The sequence below is a fragment of the Pollicipes pollicipes genome, unplaced genomic scaffold (assembly GCF_011947565.3).
Source record: "Pollicipes pollicipes isolate AB1234 unplaced genomic scaffold, Ppol_2.1 Scaffold_4219;HRSCAF=4965_pilon_pilon_pilon, whole genome shotgun sequence".
NCBI lineage: Eukaryota > Metazoa > Arthropoda > Thecostraca > Pollicipedomorpha > Pollicipedidae > Pollicipes > Pollicipes pollicipes.
The window spans coordinates 3,720,353-3,736,963 of record NW_023596448.1 but is presented as its reverse complement, the minus strand read 5'-3'; the positions used below and the strand labels follow the sequence as shown (position 1 = coordinate 3,736,963).

Genomic DNA, 16,611 nt, shown 5'->3' with positions numbered 1-16,611 from the left:
TTGGTGTAATAGTACCACCTGCACGTCGAAACACGAGGACGTGTCGTCCAAGTGGCTGACAAAGCCACCCAGTTATGCAATCCGCTTGATCATGGGCTACGAACACTCAAAACCAAAAGACTAGTATAAAAGAGTGACCACGGCCAAATCAAATCGCCACGCGTTTGCCAGAACGCAAGTCCCTGGAAAGGCGAGCAAAGAAATATGAAAACCACATGTCAGAAGGCTTTAAAAGAGAGCCGTGTTAAACAAATGCTATGTTTAACCACGTTTTGGTCGGACATTCCGTCGATAAAAACAGTCTACGCCAGTGACTGGCATGCCCTAGACGCTTGAAATTTGCGTCAATGCTGCTATGAACGTTGCCGAATATCAGTATACAAGCCAGCGCATCCATATACGAATGCGGTTCCCAAATTTCAGATGAGAAAGGCTGCTATGAGCTAGCTTAATGGTGGCTCTCCAGACTGGTTAAATACGGTTAATGTCAACACTGGCCAATGGGGGGGGGGGGGGGGGGGGAGGGGGCAGAGGGCCGAAAGAAGGGTGCTGGCTTCAAGGGACCGTGCGCATGTTTTCACTGAGAGTTATTGCTGTGTCTTACAGTTTTAGTACGTAGAAACAAGCTCCATCCATGCTTGAGTTATTTCACCTTTCGTGTAGTTAGTCATTTTTCTTATAACCACCAATTACCAGAAAACGATTTAGAGGGGTCGTTATTTCTATGGATTTAAGGTCTGAAATCCAACGCGGGGCTGCTGGGAACAAGGCACCTCAGATGCACGGATGTATTAGCAGGAACATCCAATACAGGGTTAGGAATGTTGTCAAAATGTTGCACTTAGCCTATGTCAGGCCACACCTAGAGTATTGTATACCGGATTGGTGCCCATGCTCCCAAAAAGGTGTCAGCAGACTGGGAATAGTACAGCAAAAAGGAATGGGGATGATAAATGTTATTGGGGACTAGAATATAAGGAGAGGCTCAGAGCCTATGAACTGTATTTACTCAATTATCTTAGATTTAGAGAGGATCTACTAGACTTGCTCAAGATTGTGAAAGGTATAAAGAAGGTAGATCTTCATTGGAACAATGGAAATTAGAGACACGGAGAAAACCAGTTCCATTTTGCAAAAGGTAGGAGTAGAATTATAAAGACGCAGATGTCGCCTAGTGAAAAAGAGGTAATCCATTGAAATAGGCTGTCAAACGAAGTCATATGAAGTTCCTCTCTCGCAGCATTAAAAGCCAGTTGGGCAAGATCTATCGGTCTAAATATCTCTTTATCGCTAAATTTATGCAGGTCATGTTGTAAAATTAGTGTCGAGGATGTGTGTGGAGACTGATGTAGGCCAACCTCGATGGGTCCTTGTTGGAACGATGGCTCTTTGTTCGTCAGATATCTTCATGTCTTTGTGTCTTTATGTTAATGGGACTGAGCAAAATTGCAAGACTAATATCAAAACTAATTCCGTTTTTGGAATAACACGCTGCTCTTTTATGCCTCGCTAGGCGTGTTAAAATGTTAATAATTCATATGCAGTGAAGCAATGTCTTTGAATAAATTTGCTTTCAACGAAGCAGAATGCGAATGCGTGTAAACAGAACAATGGCGTTGTGTTAGCGTATCTACTAGATGCATTTTTAGAGTGTTATTTCATAACTTCAATATCACTTCTGTTTCACTTAATATTGCGATATCGGTCAACCACGACCATTGTCAAAGCTACGTGATCCGGGCGAGGGACGAGTGAGGGGGCAACAATGCGTCTATTGGGGAAAGCTCTGGAATACAGGCTTACCTTGCAGAGGGTTCCATGTTTGAGGCCTTTTTAACCGCTCCGGGGGGGGGCTCCGGAAGAGCGGCACTGATCCGACTCATGGCTGGCGACCGTTTGCTGACCCCTGGGGATGCGAGGCGTCACGAGAGGCCAGGATGAAACGGTGAGTGAGGAAAGAGGGGCGGATCACCTTATCGTCAGTTGAACACCATCTCACAAAGTGCACAGCCTTCAACCTCAGCTTAGCTGTATCTACTACCCAGCATTGGCTGCGCTCAACACTAGTAGCTGTTTGAAAGGAAGATGTGTTAATGTTGATGACGTGAGGGGTCCCCAACGGAGTCGCAATAAACTTCCCAACATGAGAAGAGACTGCAGCACCCTCGTTGTTCGCGGTTCTATTACCCTTTTTCACAAAATGTTGAGTGCGGTGAGATCGCACCGCATGACAAAACTGCAACACAAATGGTGTTCTGGTGACCTAGAACTTTTTCGTAACTGCCGTGTGGGTAGACAGTATGTAGGCGAATTGTGGGCATACTACATTGTCTCCCATATTTAAATGGCCATTTAAGTTAAGTTTTAGATGCTTCTTGTCCTTACTGCGCTGCCTACGCAGCGTAAAAGAATTTGAACGTTCAATGAAGGCGTCAACTCAACATATAAACTTGATATGACGTCATTCTACCGTCAAGCTGAGTTTCCTCATGAGCTCTGTTTATTAACTGAATTATACAAGTAATTCAGTTCATTATTACAACTTTGAATAATTTTGCCATCGAAAAGGATCAGAATGTGGCAGATATCGCTATCTAAAAACTAATGAAGTCATTACCATCGCTGTATTTACTATCATTTTTATCAGAAATGCGCAGTTTGCCGTCAGAGGCGCAACTTACGGCATGCGGCATTGTCAATCATCGGGGTTGGTGTCTCGGTGGGTTAACCGGACGGATTGTGACGAACTGGTAAGTGTAGGTTAAGTTGAATGCAGCATTCAATGGTTGAGTGGTGTGAATATGAGAAATATGAATAGAAGCTGGCTACGTTCCTTGGCGAATGCATGCGGATAAAGCATACCCCATTTTACACAGGCGTTTGTCCAACGATATTTGCACTGTGTATGGTTGTGAATGGGGCATGGGACTGAACATGCTAAGATCCTGAACTCTCGCTCTTTCATCGTGTGAAGTTGTTCCGTTCATTGCAACTCGCACCTCGCAGTGGAATATCAACGTCAGCACGCAGTGTGGCGAGAGCATGGCTGTGGTATTTCGTTGTTTTATGTTTGAAAAACAATGAAAATCGGCAAGATTTGACAACATTTCGTTGCGGTAGCACCTGAGCCAAATTTAATATTATGCGTGGCTGGGGGAGGGGAGGGGGGGGGGGGCGGGGGCGTGCTTCAAGAGACAGGTGTGCCGGTTGGTTGCTTCAAGAGACAGTGTCCACAAAACATATTGAATTGGTGCCCCATGAAGGCATCGGGTGTGTTTACATGGTGTGTTGATGCACGCAAGTAATACATCATTTGGGAAACCTTTTTGTACAATATGGATACCGAAAACACGTAATACCAATGTGAAGTTTTGACAATATGCGGCTAGATTGGTGTGCCACACTCGCTTTTCAGTGGCATCATTAAAAATAAATTATTGAACCATTTCTGTGTTTGGTGTTGGTATAGGCCTGTTGACTGACAGGAAGGAGGTGCACTATAATTCCCTCAAAGCTTATGGTAGGTAGAGTGCACTTAAACAACACAATCAACAGGCTGCACCTTTAAGATCTGGCTTTTATTTTTCTGGCTGCAATTATGGTGAAGAGGACAGCTCAAGCCATTTATATTTTGTTGGAGACAACCTCCGTATATATGCATGGTTTGTGTAATTAAGGCTATTCAAGATTTATATGGTTTGTTGTTCAGCAATTCAACTTAAAACCTTTTTTATTTCCTTCTATATATGTGTATATATATATGTATATATATATGTATATATATATATATACATATATATATATATATATACATACATATGTATATGCATGTATCATGCACCCGTAAGGCACGTACATATGACGTTAGCGTTTCAACGTATGCGTAGTGCTGTAATAAGACTGCATGACGTGAGAGTCGTATCAAAAAGGCTACTTTCGTTTTCACAGACTTCATCGCTGCACAATACGTAGACCTGTATAGCACAGCTTGTATTTCAACGAAACACAGCACATTTTAGTGGGGGCACCGCGTCCATTGGACTGATGGGAACACTATTTGTACGGGTAACCAATGCGATTCAACGCATCACATATTGCTACACCGGCGTAACGCGACTAAAATGCGGCTTCTCATGACGTCTGGGCGTACACTAGCGCGACACACGCACGATGTTCATGCTTCATCGCCACAAGCCGCGCGCCGGTCCACATGCCGTTCAGGTCAACAGTACGCTTGCTTGACATTCTTCTGGTCTTCTGTTGAATTTGCCAGGTAAATCAATTAAAGAAGAACTGTTGCCCCTGCTGCTGGTCGAACTGTTGCTGGTTGAACTGCTGCTGGTCGTTGACAATAATGCCGGCTCCTCCGTTCTCGGCCCAGAACAGCTGCGGGTAGTCCCGCCTCAGCTGCTCGTACTCGGGGATCTGAGCTGGAGCCTGCGGCAGGTGGGCACCCTGAGGCTGGAAGCCGTTCTCGTTGGCCACGTAGCTGACCTGGTACGGTGTTGCCGTCGTTGCCGACAAACTCGTAGCTGCCCTCCATGGAGATACTGCCGGTCTCTGGCTCGGGTCCTGGCTGCACTCGTCCCACCTCTTGCATCTGGAAGAAGCGATCAGTGCGTTACACGACACTGTACAGGAACCTCTGCTGACTACCGTGACCACACGTCAATGCCTTGATACTCTTCATGTACCATTCGGCCACATTCCTGATTGTTTTCAAATGCAGGACCACGAGCGCTAGGGTACGAGAAGCAATTGTCGAAGGATGTTGTGGCCTAGCGTCATCGTAGCCCAGTTCATGAAGTGCTCTACAGTTGAACACTGGGATGGCAGAGAGGGGCCATCCTAGTTTGGCAGTAACTATGACAGTTTATAGTTGGCCAGTTTGGTTACTAGTTTTGGCGAAGAGCCCGAACTGATACCTTCGTTTGCAATTGGTCCACAGGATAAGGGGTTAAAGATGCACGATAAACATGGTTGCTGGCAGCGCTGATCCATGCAATATATCTTTTTTCAATTGTTGAATACATTGTGTGCTTATATTATCATCACACATCTTTCTCACCCGCTGTCCGTTGTCCTGTTCGTAGCTGTACTCGTAGTTCCCCACTTGATCTTGATCGGACTTCTGACTAAGGATCCGCACTTCCGGCTGGCCGCTGCTGACAAACTGTTGGCTGTTGAAGTCCTGGTTGAAATCACTGAACTGCGGAGCGGCCGCAGCAGCGGCCACCAGAAGGGCGACTACGAACTGGAAAGATGAGATAATGCATTAAGCAAAAGTTTGCTGACAAGCAAATTGAAAACATTGGCCAAGATGAGCAAGACAAAAATGACATTCTTTTCTTCTTCCGAACACGAACAGCGAAACGACATTTAAAACACGTGTTTTCAACCCTAGGAATCACGAACTGACTAAAATCTGTCACTGACGCCCTATACAAAACATAAGCCTCAACTTCTATGCATGTTCACACCAGCTGCAGCGACAAACAGTCCACTCAGATTGCGTTACCAACAATACATAAAGCACATTCTGCACAATACCCACTCCACAAATTTCCCGCGAAGCAGCAGTTATGTGGAGCAAGTTGCAAGAAAGGTGCATGCACACACTGTATGGACCCAACAGCATCCGACCATCGCTAAGGTCCTCACCATAGTGCTCCCTTCAAGAGCGCTCCCCTTTCCGAGGCGCGAGCGTACTTACCAGCTGCATGGTTGTGCGTCGAGGAGTGCTGGTCTGCGGTGGGCACCTGTCGGCTTATATCGCTCTCGTCTGTAGCCTGCGGCTCGGCGCCGTGGCCTTCGTCCACGCGCCGGCCGGCCGACCCGGGCTCTGGTATCAGTGATTGGACCGATGGGCTGCAGGGAGGTCAGCTGTGACCTGGCGATGGTCCGCACTGGGGAGGGGAGTTGACCTGACCTGTCGGAAGCGAAATGAAATGGCAGTTAGTCCTATGAAGCAGTGAAACGCAGACTGTTGAAATACACTTTGCTCCCGAAGACAAATATTCAATGGATGGGATTGCACATGGCCCAAATTGTTGCTGGGCACGCGACTCCTTTCTAGCGCGACGAAAAGACTATTACGCAGCTTGTATTGTTGTATAGGTCTCATGTGAGAGCTGCTCAATGTCATCCCCTTCTTGCATGTGTATTACGTAAAAGCAAGGCATTAGACGATGGTAAAAGGCGCAAACAGTGATGCAGTTTTCTCTGCATTAGGATTCTGCATTAAACATTTTCCATGTTAATATTCGATTTGCGTAGCCTGGAGTGTATAGAATATATCTTATTAATGTATAGAATGTATAGAATATTAATGTAGGAAATGTATAGACTACATTGGTAGAATTGTTGAAAATACATTTTAGAAGGCTAACACCCCTGATAGACCTTAATTTCCTGATTGCAAATTCAACGTACCATAGAAGCCAAGCTTTAGTCGTGTATTTATCGTACTCTCACCTGCTCCAAATGTACCAACATGAGCGTTGCGCTGATAATTCAATTGTTCATCCCAGCACGGAATGGCTTCGTCACCATCCTACAACTTCCATATCACGTGGCACGCTGTGATTTCACGCAACCCCTCGAAAACTCAGTATTATATGGACTATAGATTGCCAGACAGACGTAAAAATCACCATCCGATATCCTATGCGATTGAAGGCGGCATTCACGGGGACCACTTTGGACAAGATCCGCGCTCCTATCGGGTCAGCGATCACTCGTAACTCGCTGTTGCTGCTGGCTTGCCACGAAACCAAGATATGGGTGGGAGCGCTGGCACTGGATCGCTGGTTGTCACAGCACCCGGTTCTCTAAGGCGGGCATAAAACCACGAATTAAACGTCTGGTGTGAATGTGTTTAAAGGTGAGGACTACTGCCCAATTGAGGTCAGTGGCCTATGAAGACTGTTTGGTGTAGTAGTACCACCTGCATGTCGAAACACGAGGACGTGTCGTCCAAGTGGCTGACAAAGCCACCCAGTTATGCAACCCGCTTGATCATGGGCTACGAACACTTCAAACCGAAAGACCAGTATAAAAGAGTGACCACGTTCAAATCAAAACGCCACGTGTGTGCCAGGGCGAAAGTCCCTGAAACGGTGAGCAAAGAAATAAGAAAATCACATGTCAGAAGGCTCTTAAAAAGAGCAGCGTTGAACAAATGCCATGTTCAACCACGTTTTGGTCGGACATTCCGTCGATTAAAAACTATCTACGTCAGTGACTGGCATGCCCCTAGACGCTTGAAATTTAGGCCAATGCTGCCATGAGCGTTGCATAATATCAGCATACAAGCAAGCGCATCATATATGAAGGTGGTCCCCAACTTTCATATAAGGAAGGCGGCAGGGAGCTAGCTTAATGATGGTTTTCTAGGCTGGTTAAATACGGTTAGTGTCAACACTGGCCAGTGGGGGGGGGGGGGAGGGGAGGGGGCAGGGGGCTGAAAGGAGGGTGCTGGCCTCAAGGGACCGTGATCATGTTTTCACTGCGAGTTATTACTGTGTCTGACAGTCTTAGTACGTAGGAACAAGTTCCATACATGCTGAGTTATCGCACCTTCCATGGAGTTAGTCATTTTTCTCATAACCACCAATTACCAGAAAGCGGCTTAGGGGTCGTTATTTCTACGGATTTGAAGTGTGAACCGCAACGCGGGGCTGCTAGGAGCAAGGCACCTCAGGTGCACCGGACGTATTAGCAGGAATATCCATTACAAGGTTAGCAATGTTTTCAAAATATTGCACTTAGTTATGTCAGACCGCACCCAGAGTATTGTGTACCGGCTTGGTCCCCATGCCCCCAAAAATATGTCAGAAGACTGGGAGTAGTACAGCAAAAGGAATGGGGATGGTAAATGTTGTTGGCGACTAGAATATAAGGAGAGGCTCAGAAACTTGGAGCTGTATTTGCTGAAATATCTTAGATTTAGAGGGGATTTAATAGACTTGCTCAAATTATGAAAGGTATAGAGAAGGTAGATGTTCATGGAACAATGAAAATTAGACCGAGACATAGAGGAAACCAGTTTCATTTGGCAAAAGGTAGAAGTAGAATTATAAAGACGCAGATGTCGCTTAGTGAAAAAGAGATAATTCATTGAAACAGGCCGTCACACGAAGTCGTGTAAAGTTGCTCTCCCGCAACATTAAAAACTATTCGGACAAGATCTATTGGTCTAAGTATCTCATTTATAGCTAGATTATGCAGGTCAGGTTGTAAACTTTGTTTCGAGGATGTGTGCGGAACTAATGTAGGCCAACCTTGATGGGTCCTTGTAGGCTCTTTGCTCGCCAGATATCTCCATGTCTTTGTGTCTTTATGTGAACGGGACTGAGCAAAATTGCAAGACTGATATCAAAACTAATTCTGTTTTTGGAATAACACGCTGCACTTTTATGTTTTGATAGGCGTGTTAAAATGTCAATAATCCATATTCAGTGAAGCAATCTCTGTGAATAAATTTGCTTTCAACGAAGCAGAATTCGAATGCGTGTGAACAGAACAATGGCGTTGTGTTTGCATATCTACCGGCTGCGTTTTTTAGAGTGCTATTTCATAACTTCACTATCACTTCTGTTTCATTTAACTATAGCGGTATTGGCTAGCAATGACCATTGTCAAAGCTGCGTGATCAGGGGGAGGGATGAGTAAGGGGGCAATGATGCGTCTATTTGGGAAAGCTCCAGAATACAGGCTTACCTTGCAAAGGGTTCCTTGATTAAGGCTTTTTTAACGGGTCCGGAGGGGCTCCCGAAGAACGGCACTGATCCGACTCATGGCTGGCGACCGTATGTTGACCTCCTGGCGAGACGAGGCGTTACGAGAGGCCAGGATGAAACGGTGGGTGTAGGCAGGAGGGGCGGATTACTTTATCGTCAGTTGAACACCATCTCACAAAGTGCACAGCCTTCAACCTCAGCTCAGCTATATCTACAACCCAGAATTGGCTGCGCTCAACACTAGTAGCTGTTTGAAAGGAAGATGCGTTAATGTTGATAACGTGAGGGGCTCTCGAACGGAGTCTTAATAAACTTGCCCATCATGAGAAGAGGCTGAAACACTCTCGTTGTTGGAGATTCTATTGTCCTTTTTCACTAAAATGTTGTGTGCTGTGAGATCACACCGCATGACAAGACTGCAAGACAAGAAGGTGTTTTGGAGGCCTGGATCTTTTTCGGAACTGCCGTGTGGGTAGACAGTATCTGGGCGATTTGTGGGTACACTACGTTGTCTCCCATCTTTAAATGGTCATTTGAGTTCACGTTTTAGATGCTTCTTGTCCTTTCTGCGCTGCCTACGCAGCGTAAAAGAAGCTGAACGTTCAATGAAGGTGTTAACTCAATATATAAACTTGATATGACGTCATTCTACCATCAAGCTGAGTTCCCGCATCAGGTCTGCGTATAAAATGAATAATACAAGTAATTCAGTTCATTATTATAACTTTGAATAATTTTGCCGTCGAGAAGGATCAGAACGTGGCAGACATCGCTATCTAAAAACTAATTAAGTCATTATCATCGTTGTACTTGCTTTCGTTCTTATCAGAGGTGCGCGGTTTGCCGTCACATGCGCCATTCACGACATGCGGCATTGTCAGTCATCTGTCATCTGTCAATTTACACAGGTGTATGTCCAACGATATTTGTACTGTGTATGGTTGTAAATGGGGCATGTGACCGAAGATGCTAAGATCCTATACTCTTGCAATTTCATCGTGTGAAGTTGTTCCGTTCATTGCAACTCGCGCCTCATAGTGGAATATCAACGTCACTCCGCAGTATGACGACAGCATTGCCGTGGCATTTCGTTATGTTATGTTTGAAAGACACTAAAAATCGGCAAGATTTGACAATATTTCGTTGCGGTAGCACCTGAGTCAAATATAATCTTACGCAAGGGGAGGGGGGGGGGGGGGGGGTGTTTCAAGGGACAGGTGGGCTGGTTGGTTGATTCAAAAGACAATTCCCACTAGATAGATTGAATTGGTGTCCCATGAAAACATCGGGTGTGCTTACATGGTGTGTTGATGCACGCAAGTAATGCATGATTTGGGAAACCCTTTTGTACAGTATGGATACCGGAAACATGTAGTATCAATATGAAGTTTTCACAATATGCGGCAAGGTTTATGTGCCACACCCACCTTTTCAGTGACATCAGTAAAAATAAATTATTGAACCATTCCTGTGTTTGGTGTTGGCATAAGCCTATCGACTGACAGGAAGGAGGTACACAACAAGTCCCCCAAAGCTTATGGTAGGTAAAGTCCACTTAAGTATAACAATCAACAAGCTGCACATTTAAGATCTAACTTCCCTTTCCCTGGCTACAAATATGGTGAAGCTCAGCTCTTTATGGAGCACTCAGGCCATTTTTATTTTGTGGATGACAACCTCTATATATATGCATGGTTTGTGTAATTAATGCTATTTAAGATTTACATGTTTTCTTGTTCAGCAACTCAACTCATAGCCTTTTTTCATTTCCTTCTATACGTGCATATATATATATATATAGTATATATATATATATGCATATATATATATATATATATATATACATATATATACAATGTATCTGTGAGGGACGTGGTATGACGTTAGCATTTCAACGCATGTGTAGAGTTTTCAGGAGACTGCATGACGTGAGAGTCGTATCTAGGAAGCTACTCTCGTTTTTACAGATTTCATCGCTGCACAACATGCAGACCTGCATGACATAGCTTGTTATTTCAACGAGACATAGCACATTTGAGTGAGGGCATCACGTCCATTGGACTGATGGGAACACTATTTGTACGGGTAACTAATGCGATTCAAGGCATCACATATTGCTACACCGGCCGTAACGCGACTCTAAAATGCGGCTTCTCATGAAGTCTGGACACAGCCAACGCGCCACACGCACGATGTTCATGCTTCATCGACACAAGCCGCGCTCCGAACCACATGCTTTTCAAGTCCACAGTACGCTTGCTTGACATTCTTCTGGTCTTCAGTTGACTTTGCCAGGTGAATTAATTAAAGAAGAACTGTTGCCCCTGCTGGTCGAACTGTTGCTGGTTGAACTGCTGCTGGTCGCTGACAATGATGCCGGCTCCTCCGTTCTCGGCCCAGAACAACTGCGGGTAGTCCCGCCTCAGCTGCTCGTACTCAGGAATCTGAGCTGGAGCCTGCGGCAGGTGGGCGCCCTGAGGCTGGAAGCCGTTCTCGTCGGCCACGTAGCTGACCTGGTAGGTGTTGCCGTCGTTGCCGACAAACTCGTAGCTGCCCTCCATGGAGATACTGCCGGTCTCTGGCTCGGGTCCTGGCTGCACTCGCCCCACCTCTTGCATCTGGAAGAAGCCACCAACGCGTTACATCATACTTTACAGGAACCTCTGCTGATGACTCCGTGACCACACGTCAATGCCTTGATACTCTTCATTGTACCATTCGGCCACGTTCCTGATTTTTTTTTTCAAATGCAGGACCAAGAGCGTTAGGGTGCGAGAAGCAATTGTCGGACGATGTTGTGGTCTAGCGTCACCGTAGCACAGTTCATGAAATGCTTTATACTTGGACACTAGAGTGGTAGAGAGGTGCCATCCTAGTTGGCAGTAACTATGGCAGTTTATAGTTGGCAGTTTGGTTACTAGTTTTGGCGAAGAGCCAAAACTGGTACCTTCGTCTGCCATTGGTCCACAGAGGGACGGGGTGTTAAAGATGCAAGATAAAGTATGTTTACCGGTAGCACTGATCCATGCAATATATCTTTTTTCAATTAATGAATACATTGTGTGCTTATGTTGTCATCACACATCCTCCTCACCCGCTGTCCGTTGTCCTGTTCGTAGCTGTATTCGTAGTTGCCGACTTGATCTTGATCGGACTTCTGACTAAGGATCCGCACTTCCGGCTGGCCACTGCTGACAAATTGTTGGCTGTTGAAGTCCTGGTTGAAATCACTGAACTGCGGAGCGGCCGCAGCAGCGGCCACCAGAAGGGCGAATACGAACTGGAAAGGTGATATAATGCATTAAGCAAAAGTTTGCTGACAGCAAACTGAAAACATTGGCCAAGTTGAGCAAGACAAATGATATTCTTTTCTTCTTCCGAACACGAACAGCGAAATGACACTTCAAAACACGTGTTTTCAACCCTAGGAACTCGCGAACTGCCTAAAATCTGTCACTGACGCCCTATACAAAACATAAGCGTCAACTTCTATGTAAGTTCACACCAGCTGTGGGCGACAAAACAGTCCACACATATTGCGTTGCCAACAATACATATAGCACATTCTGCGCAATACGCCCTCCACACATTCCCCGCGAAGCAGCAGCTATGTGGAGCAAGTCGCAAAAAAGGTGCATGTACACACTTCATGGACCTAGCAGCATCCGACCATCGCTAAGGTCCTCGCCATAGCGCTCCCTCCAAGAGGGCCCCCTGTCCGAGGCGAGAGCGTACTTACCATCTGCATGGTTGGTGCGTCGAAGAGTGCTGGTCTGCGGTGGCCACCTGTCGGCTTATATCGCTCTCGTCTGTAGCCTGCGGCTCGGCGCCGTGGCCTTCGTCCACGCGCCGTCCGGCCGACCCGGGCTCTGGTATCAGTGATTGGACCGATGGGCTGCAGGGAGGTCAGCTGTGACCTGGCGATGGTCCGCGCTGAGGAGGGAAGTTGACCTGACCTGTCGGAAACGAAATGAAATGGCAGTTAGTTCTATGAAGCAGTGAAGCCTAGACTCTTGTAAAGCACTTCGCTCCCGAAGACACATATTGAATGGATGGGCTTGCACATGGCTCCAATTGTTGATGGGCATGCAGCTCCTTTCTAGCGCGATGAAAAAGCTATCACCCAGTTTGTATTGTTGTATAGGTCTCATGTGAGAGCTGTTCAATGTATTCTCTTCTTGCATGTGTATTACGTAAAAGAAAAGCGTTAGACGATGGTAAAAAGGCGCAAACAATGATGCGGCTTTCTATGCATTGGTGCGGCGCCATGGCCTTCGTCCAAGCGCCGGCCGGCCGACCCGGGCTCTGGTATCAGTGATTGGACCGATGGGCTGCAGGGAGGTCAGCTGTGACCTGGCGATGGTCTGCACTGGGGAGGGGAGTTGACCTGACCTGTCGGAAGCGAAATGAAATGGCAGTTAGTCCTATGAAGCAGTGAAACGCAGACTGATACAGGAACTTTGCTCCCGAAGGCAAATACTGAATGGATGGGCTTGCACATGGCTGCAATTGTTGGTGGGCATGCAGCTCCTTTCTAGCGCGATGAAAAAGCTATCACCCAGTTTGCATTGTTGTATAGGTCTCATGTGAGAGCTGTTCAATGTGTTCCCTTCTTGCATGTGTATTATGTAAAAGTAAGGCGTTAGACGATGGTAAAAAGGCGCAAACAATGATGCGGCTTTCTATGCATTAGCATTGTGCATTAAACACTTTCTAAGTTCATATTCGACTTGCGTAGCCTGGAATGTATAGAATATATCTTATTAATGTATAGAATGCATAGAATATTTATATATGCAATGCGTAGAATATATTTCTAGAATGGTTACGAATACTTTTTAGGAGGCTAACACCCCTGATAGACCTTAATTTCCTGATTGCAAAGTGAACGTGCCACTGAAGCCATGCTTTAGTCGTGTATTTAAACCAGCTTCAAATGTACCAATATGAGTGTTGCGCTTATAATTCAACTGTTCATCCCAGCACGGAATGGCTTCGTCACCAACCTATAACTTCCATATCACTGGCATGCTGTGATTTCACGCCATCCTTCGCAATCTCAGGATTATATGGACTATATATTGCCAGACAGGCTTGAAAAAAACATCATCTGATATCCTATGCGATTGAAGGCGGTATTCACGAGGACCACTTCGGTCAAGATCCACGCTCCTATCGGGTCAGCGATCACTCGTAACTCGCTGCTGCTGCTGGCTTGCAAAGAAACCAAGATCTGGACGGGAGTGCTGGCATTGGATCACTGGTTGTCACATCGCCCGGTTCCCTAAGACGGGCATAAAACCACGAATTTAACGTCTGGTGTGAATGTGTTTAAAGGTGAGGACTATTGGGCAATTGAGGTCAGTGGGCTATGAAGACTGTTTGGTGTAATAGTACCACCTGCACGTGGAAACACGAGGACGTGTAGTCCAAGTGGCTGATAAAGCCACCCAGTTATGCAATCCGCTTGATCATGGACTGCGAACACTTAAAACCGAAAGACCAGTATAAAAGAGTGACCACGGTCGAATCAAAACGCCACGTGTGTGCCAGAACGCAAGTCCCTGGAACGGTGAGCAAAGAAATAAGAAAACCACATGTCAGAAGGCTCTAAAGGAGAGCAGCGTTGAACAAATGCCATGTTCAACCACGTTTTGGTCGGACATTCCGTCGATAAACACGATCTACACCAGCGACTGGCATAACCCTAGACGCTTGAAATTTAGGCCAATGCTGCTATGAAAGTTGCATAATATCAGTATCCAAGCTAGCGCATCATATACGAAGGTGGTCCACAAATTTCAGATCAGGAAGGCTGCAAGCAGATAGTTCTCCAGGCTGGTTAAATACCGTTAGTGCCAACACCGGCCAGTGTGTGTGTGGGGGGGGGGGGGGGGGAGGCAGGGGGCTGAAAGGAGGGTGCTGGCTTCAAGGGACCGTGCGCATGTTTTCACTGAGAGTTATTGCTGTGTCGTACAGTTTTAGTACGTAGAAACAAGTTCCATCCATGCTTGATTAATCACACCTTTCATGAAGTTAGTCATTTTTCTCATAACGACCAACTACCAGAAAGCGGCTTAGGGGTCGTTATTTTCTGCGGATTTGAAGGCTGAACTGCAACGCGGGGCTGCTAGGAGCAAGGCACCTCAGGTGCACCGGCGTATTAGCAGGAATATCCATTGCAAGGCTAGGAATGCTTTCAAAATATTGCACTTAGTTATGCCAGACCGCACCTAGAGTGTTGTGTACCGGCTTGGTCCCCATACTCCCAAAAAGATGTCACAACGTTGGGAAAAGTACAGCAAAAAGGAATGGGGATGATTAATTTACTGGCGATTAGAATACAAGGAGAGGCTCGGGGCCTAGGAACTGCATTCACTCAGCTATCTTAGATTTAGAGGGGATCCACTAGACTTGCTCAAGATTATGAAAGGTATAGAAAACGTAGATCTTCATGGAACAATGAAAATTAGAGACATAGAGGAAACCAGTTCCATTTGGCAAAAGGTAGGGGTAGAATTATAAAAACGAAGATGTCACTTAGTGAAAGAGAGGAAATCAAATTGAAATAGGCCGTCAAACGAAGTCGCATGAAGGTCCTCTCTCGCAATATTAAAAACCATTTGGGGAAGATCTATCGGTCTAAGTATCTCATTTATAGCTAGATTTATGCAGGTCAGGTTGTAAAATTAGTTTCGAGGATGTGTGCGGAACCTGATGTAGGCCATCCTCGATGGGTCCTTGTTGGCTCGATGGCTCTTGTTCGTCAGATATTTTCATGTCTTTGTGTCTTTATTTTAATGGGACTGAGCAAAATTGCAAGACTGATATCAAAACTAGTTTTGTTTTTGGAATAACACGCTGCTCCTTTATGCCTCGCTAGGCGTGTTAAAATGTCATTAATCCGTATTCAGTGAAGCAATCTCTGTGAATAAATTTGCTTTCAACGAAGCAGAATTCGAATGCGTGTAAACACAACAATGGACGTTGTGTTTATACATCTACTGGATGCGTTTTTTAGAGCGCTATTTCATAACTTCACTATTACTTCTGTTTTATTTAACTATAGCGGTATCGGCCAGCAATGACCATTGTCAAAGCTACGTGATCACGGCGAGGGATGAGTGAAGGGGGCAACAATGCGTCTATTTGGGAAAGCTCCGGAATACAGGCTTACCTTGCAAAGGGTTCCTTGATTAAGGCTTTTTTTAACGGGTCCGGAGGGGCTCCCGAAGAGCGGCACTGATCCAACTCATGGCTGGCGACCGTTTGCTGACCCCCTGGGGAGACGAGGCGTCACGAGAGGCCAGGATAAAAAGGTGAGTGAGGCAGGACGGGCGGATTACTTCATCGTCAGTTGAACACCATCTCACAAAGTGCACAACCTTCAACCTCAGCTTAGCTATATCTACTGCCCAGTATTGGCTGCGTTCAGCACCAGCAGCTTTTTCAAAGGAAGATGTGTTAATGTTGATAACGTGAGGGGTCCCGAACGGAGTCGTAATAAACTTGCCCATCATGAGAAGAGACTGAAACACTCTCGTTGTTCGAGATTCTATTATCCTTTTTCATAAAATGTTGAGTGCTGTGAGATCACACCGCACGACAAGAATGCAAGACAAGAATGTGTTTTGGAGGCCTGGATCTTTTTCGGAACTGCCGTGTGGGTAGGCAGTATCTGGGCGATTTGTGGGTACACTACATTGTCTCCCATCTTTAAATGGTCACTTGAGTTCAGTTTTAGATGCTTCTTGTCATTTCTGCGCTGCCTACGCAGCGTAAAAGAAGCTGAACGTTCAATGAAGGTGTTAACTCAACATATAAACTTGATATGACGTCATTCTACCATCAAGCTGAGTTTCCGCATCAG

The 16,611-nt window shown here is 45.8% G+C and overlaps 2 protein-coding genes across 2 annotated transcripts; both read right to left on the bottom strand.

Annotated features, from left to right (window-relative positions):
- Positions 1–4,278: 4,278 nt before the first annotated feature.
- On the bottom strand, positions 4,279–5,723 carry LOC119095688 (cuticle protein CP14.6). The gene is made up of 4 exons (XM_037218544.1): positions 5,714–5,723; positions 5,069–5,254; positions 4,495–4,600; positions 4,279–4,430 (listed from the first exon to the last, which is right to left on the bottom strand). Exons 1-4 carry the CDS (start codon positions 5,720–5,722, stop codon positions 4,279–4,281), a joined length of 453 nt encoding a protein of 150 aa, XP_037074439.1. The 5' UTR covers position 5,723.
- A 5,185-nt stretch (positions 5,724–10,908) lies between these two features.
- Positions 10,909–12,489, bottom strand: LOC119095687 (cuticle protein CP14.6-like). The gene is made up of 3 exons (XM_037218543.1): positions 12,481–12,489; positions 11,836–11,976; positions 10,909–11,359 (listed from the first exon to the last, which is right to left on the bottom strand). Exons 1-3 carry the CDS (start codon positions 12,487–12,489, stop codon positions 11,042–11,044), a joined length of 468 nt encoding a protein of 155 aa, XP_037074438.1. The 3' UTR covers positions 10,909–11,041.
- Between the last annotated feature and the right edge of the window lie 4,122 nt (positions 12,490–16,611).

Excerpts from the sequence above, each read along its gene's own strand:
- LOC119095687 (XM_037218543.1), bottom strand. Across the intron at positions 11,360-11,835 it reads AACAGGACAACGGACAGCGG|ATGCAAGAGGTGGGGCGAGT; the intron begins GTGAGGAGGATG and ends GGCTTCTTCCAG.
- LOC119095688 (XM_037218544.1), bottom strand. Across the intron at positions 4,601-5,068 it reads AACAGGACAACGGACAGCGG|ATGCAAGAGGTGGGACGAGT; the intron begins GTGAGAAAGATG and ends CGCTTCTTCCAG. Across the intron at positions 4,431-4,494 it reads CGACGGCAACACCGTACCAG|CTCAGATCCCCGAGTACGAG; the intron begins GTCAGCTACGTG and ends CGCAGGCTCCAG.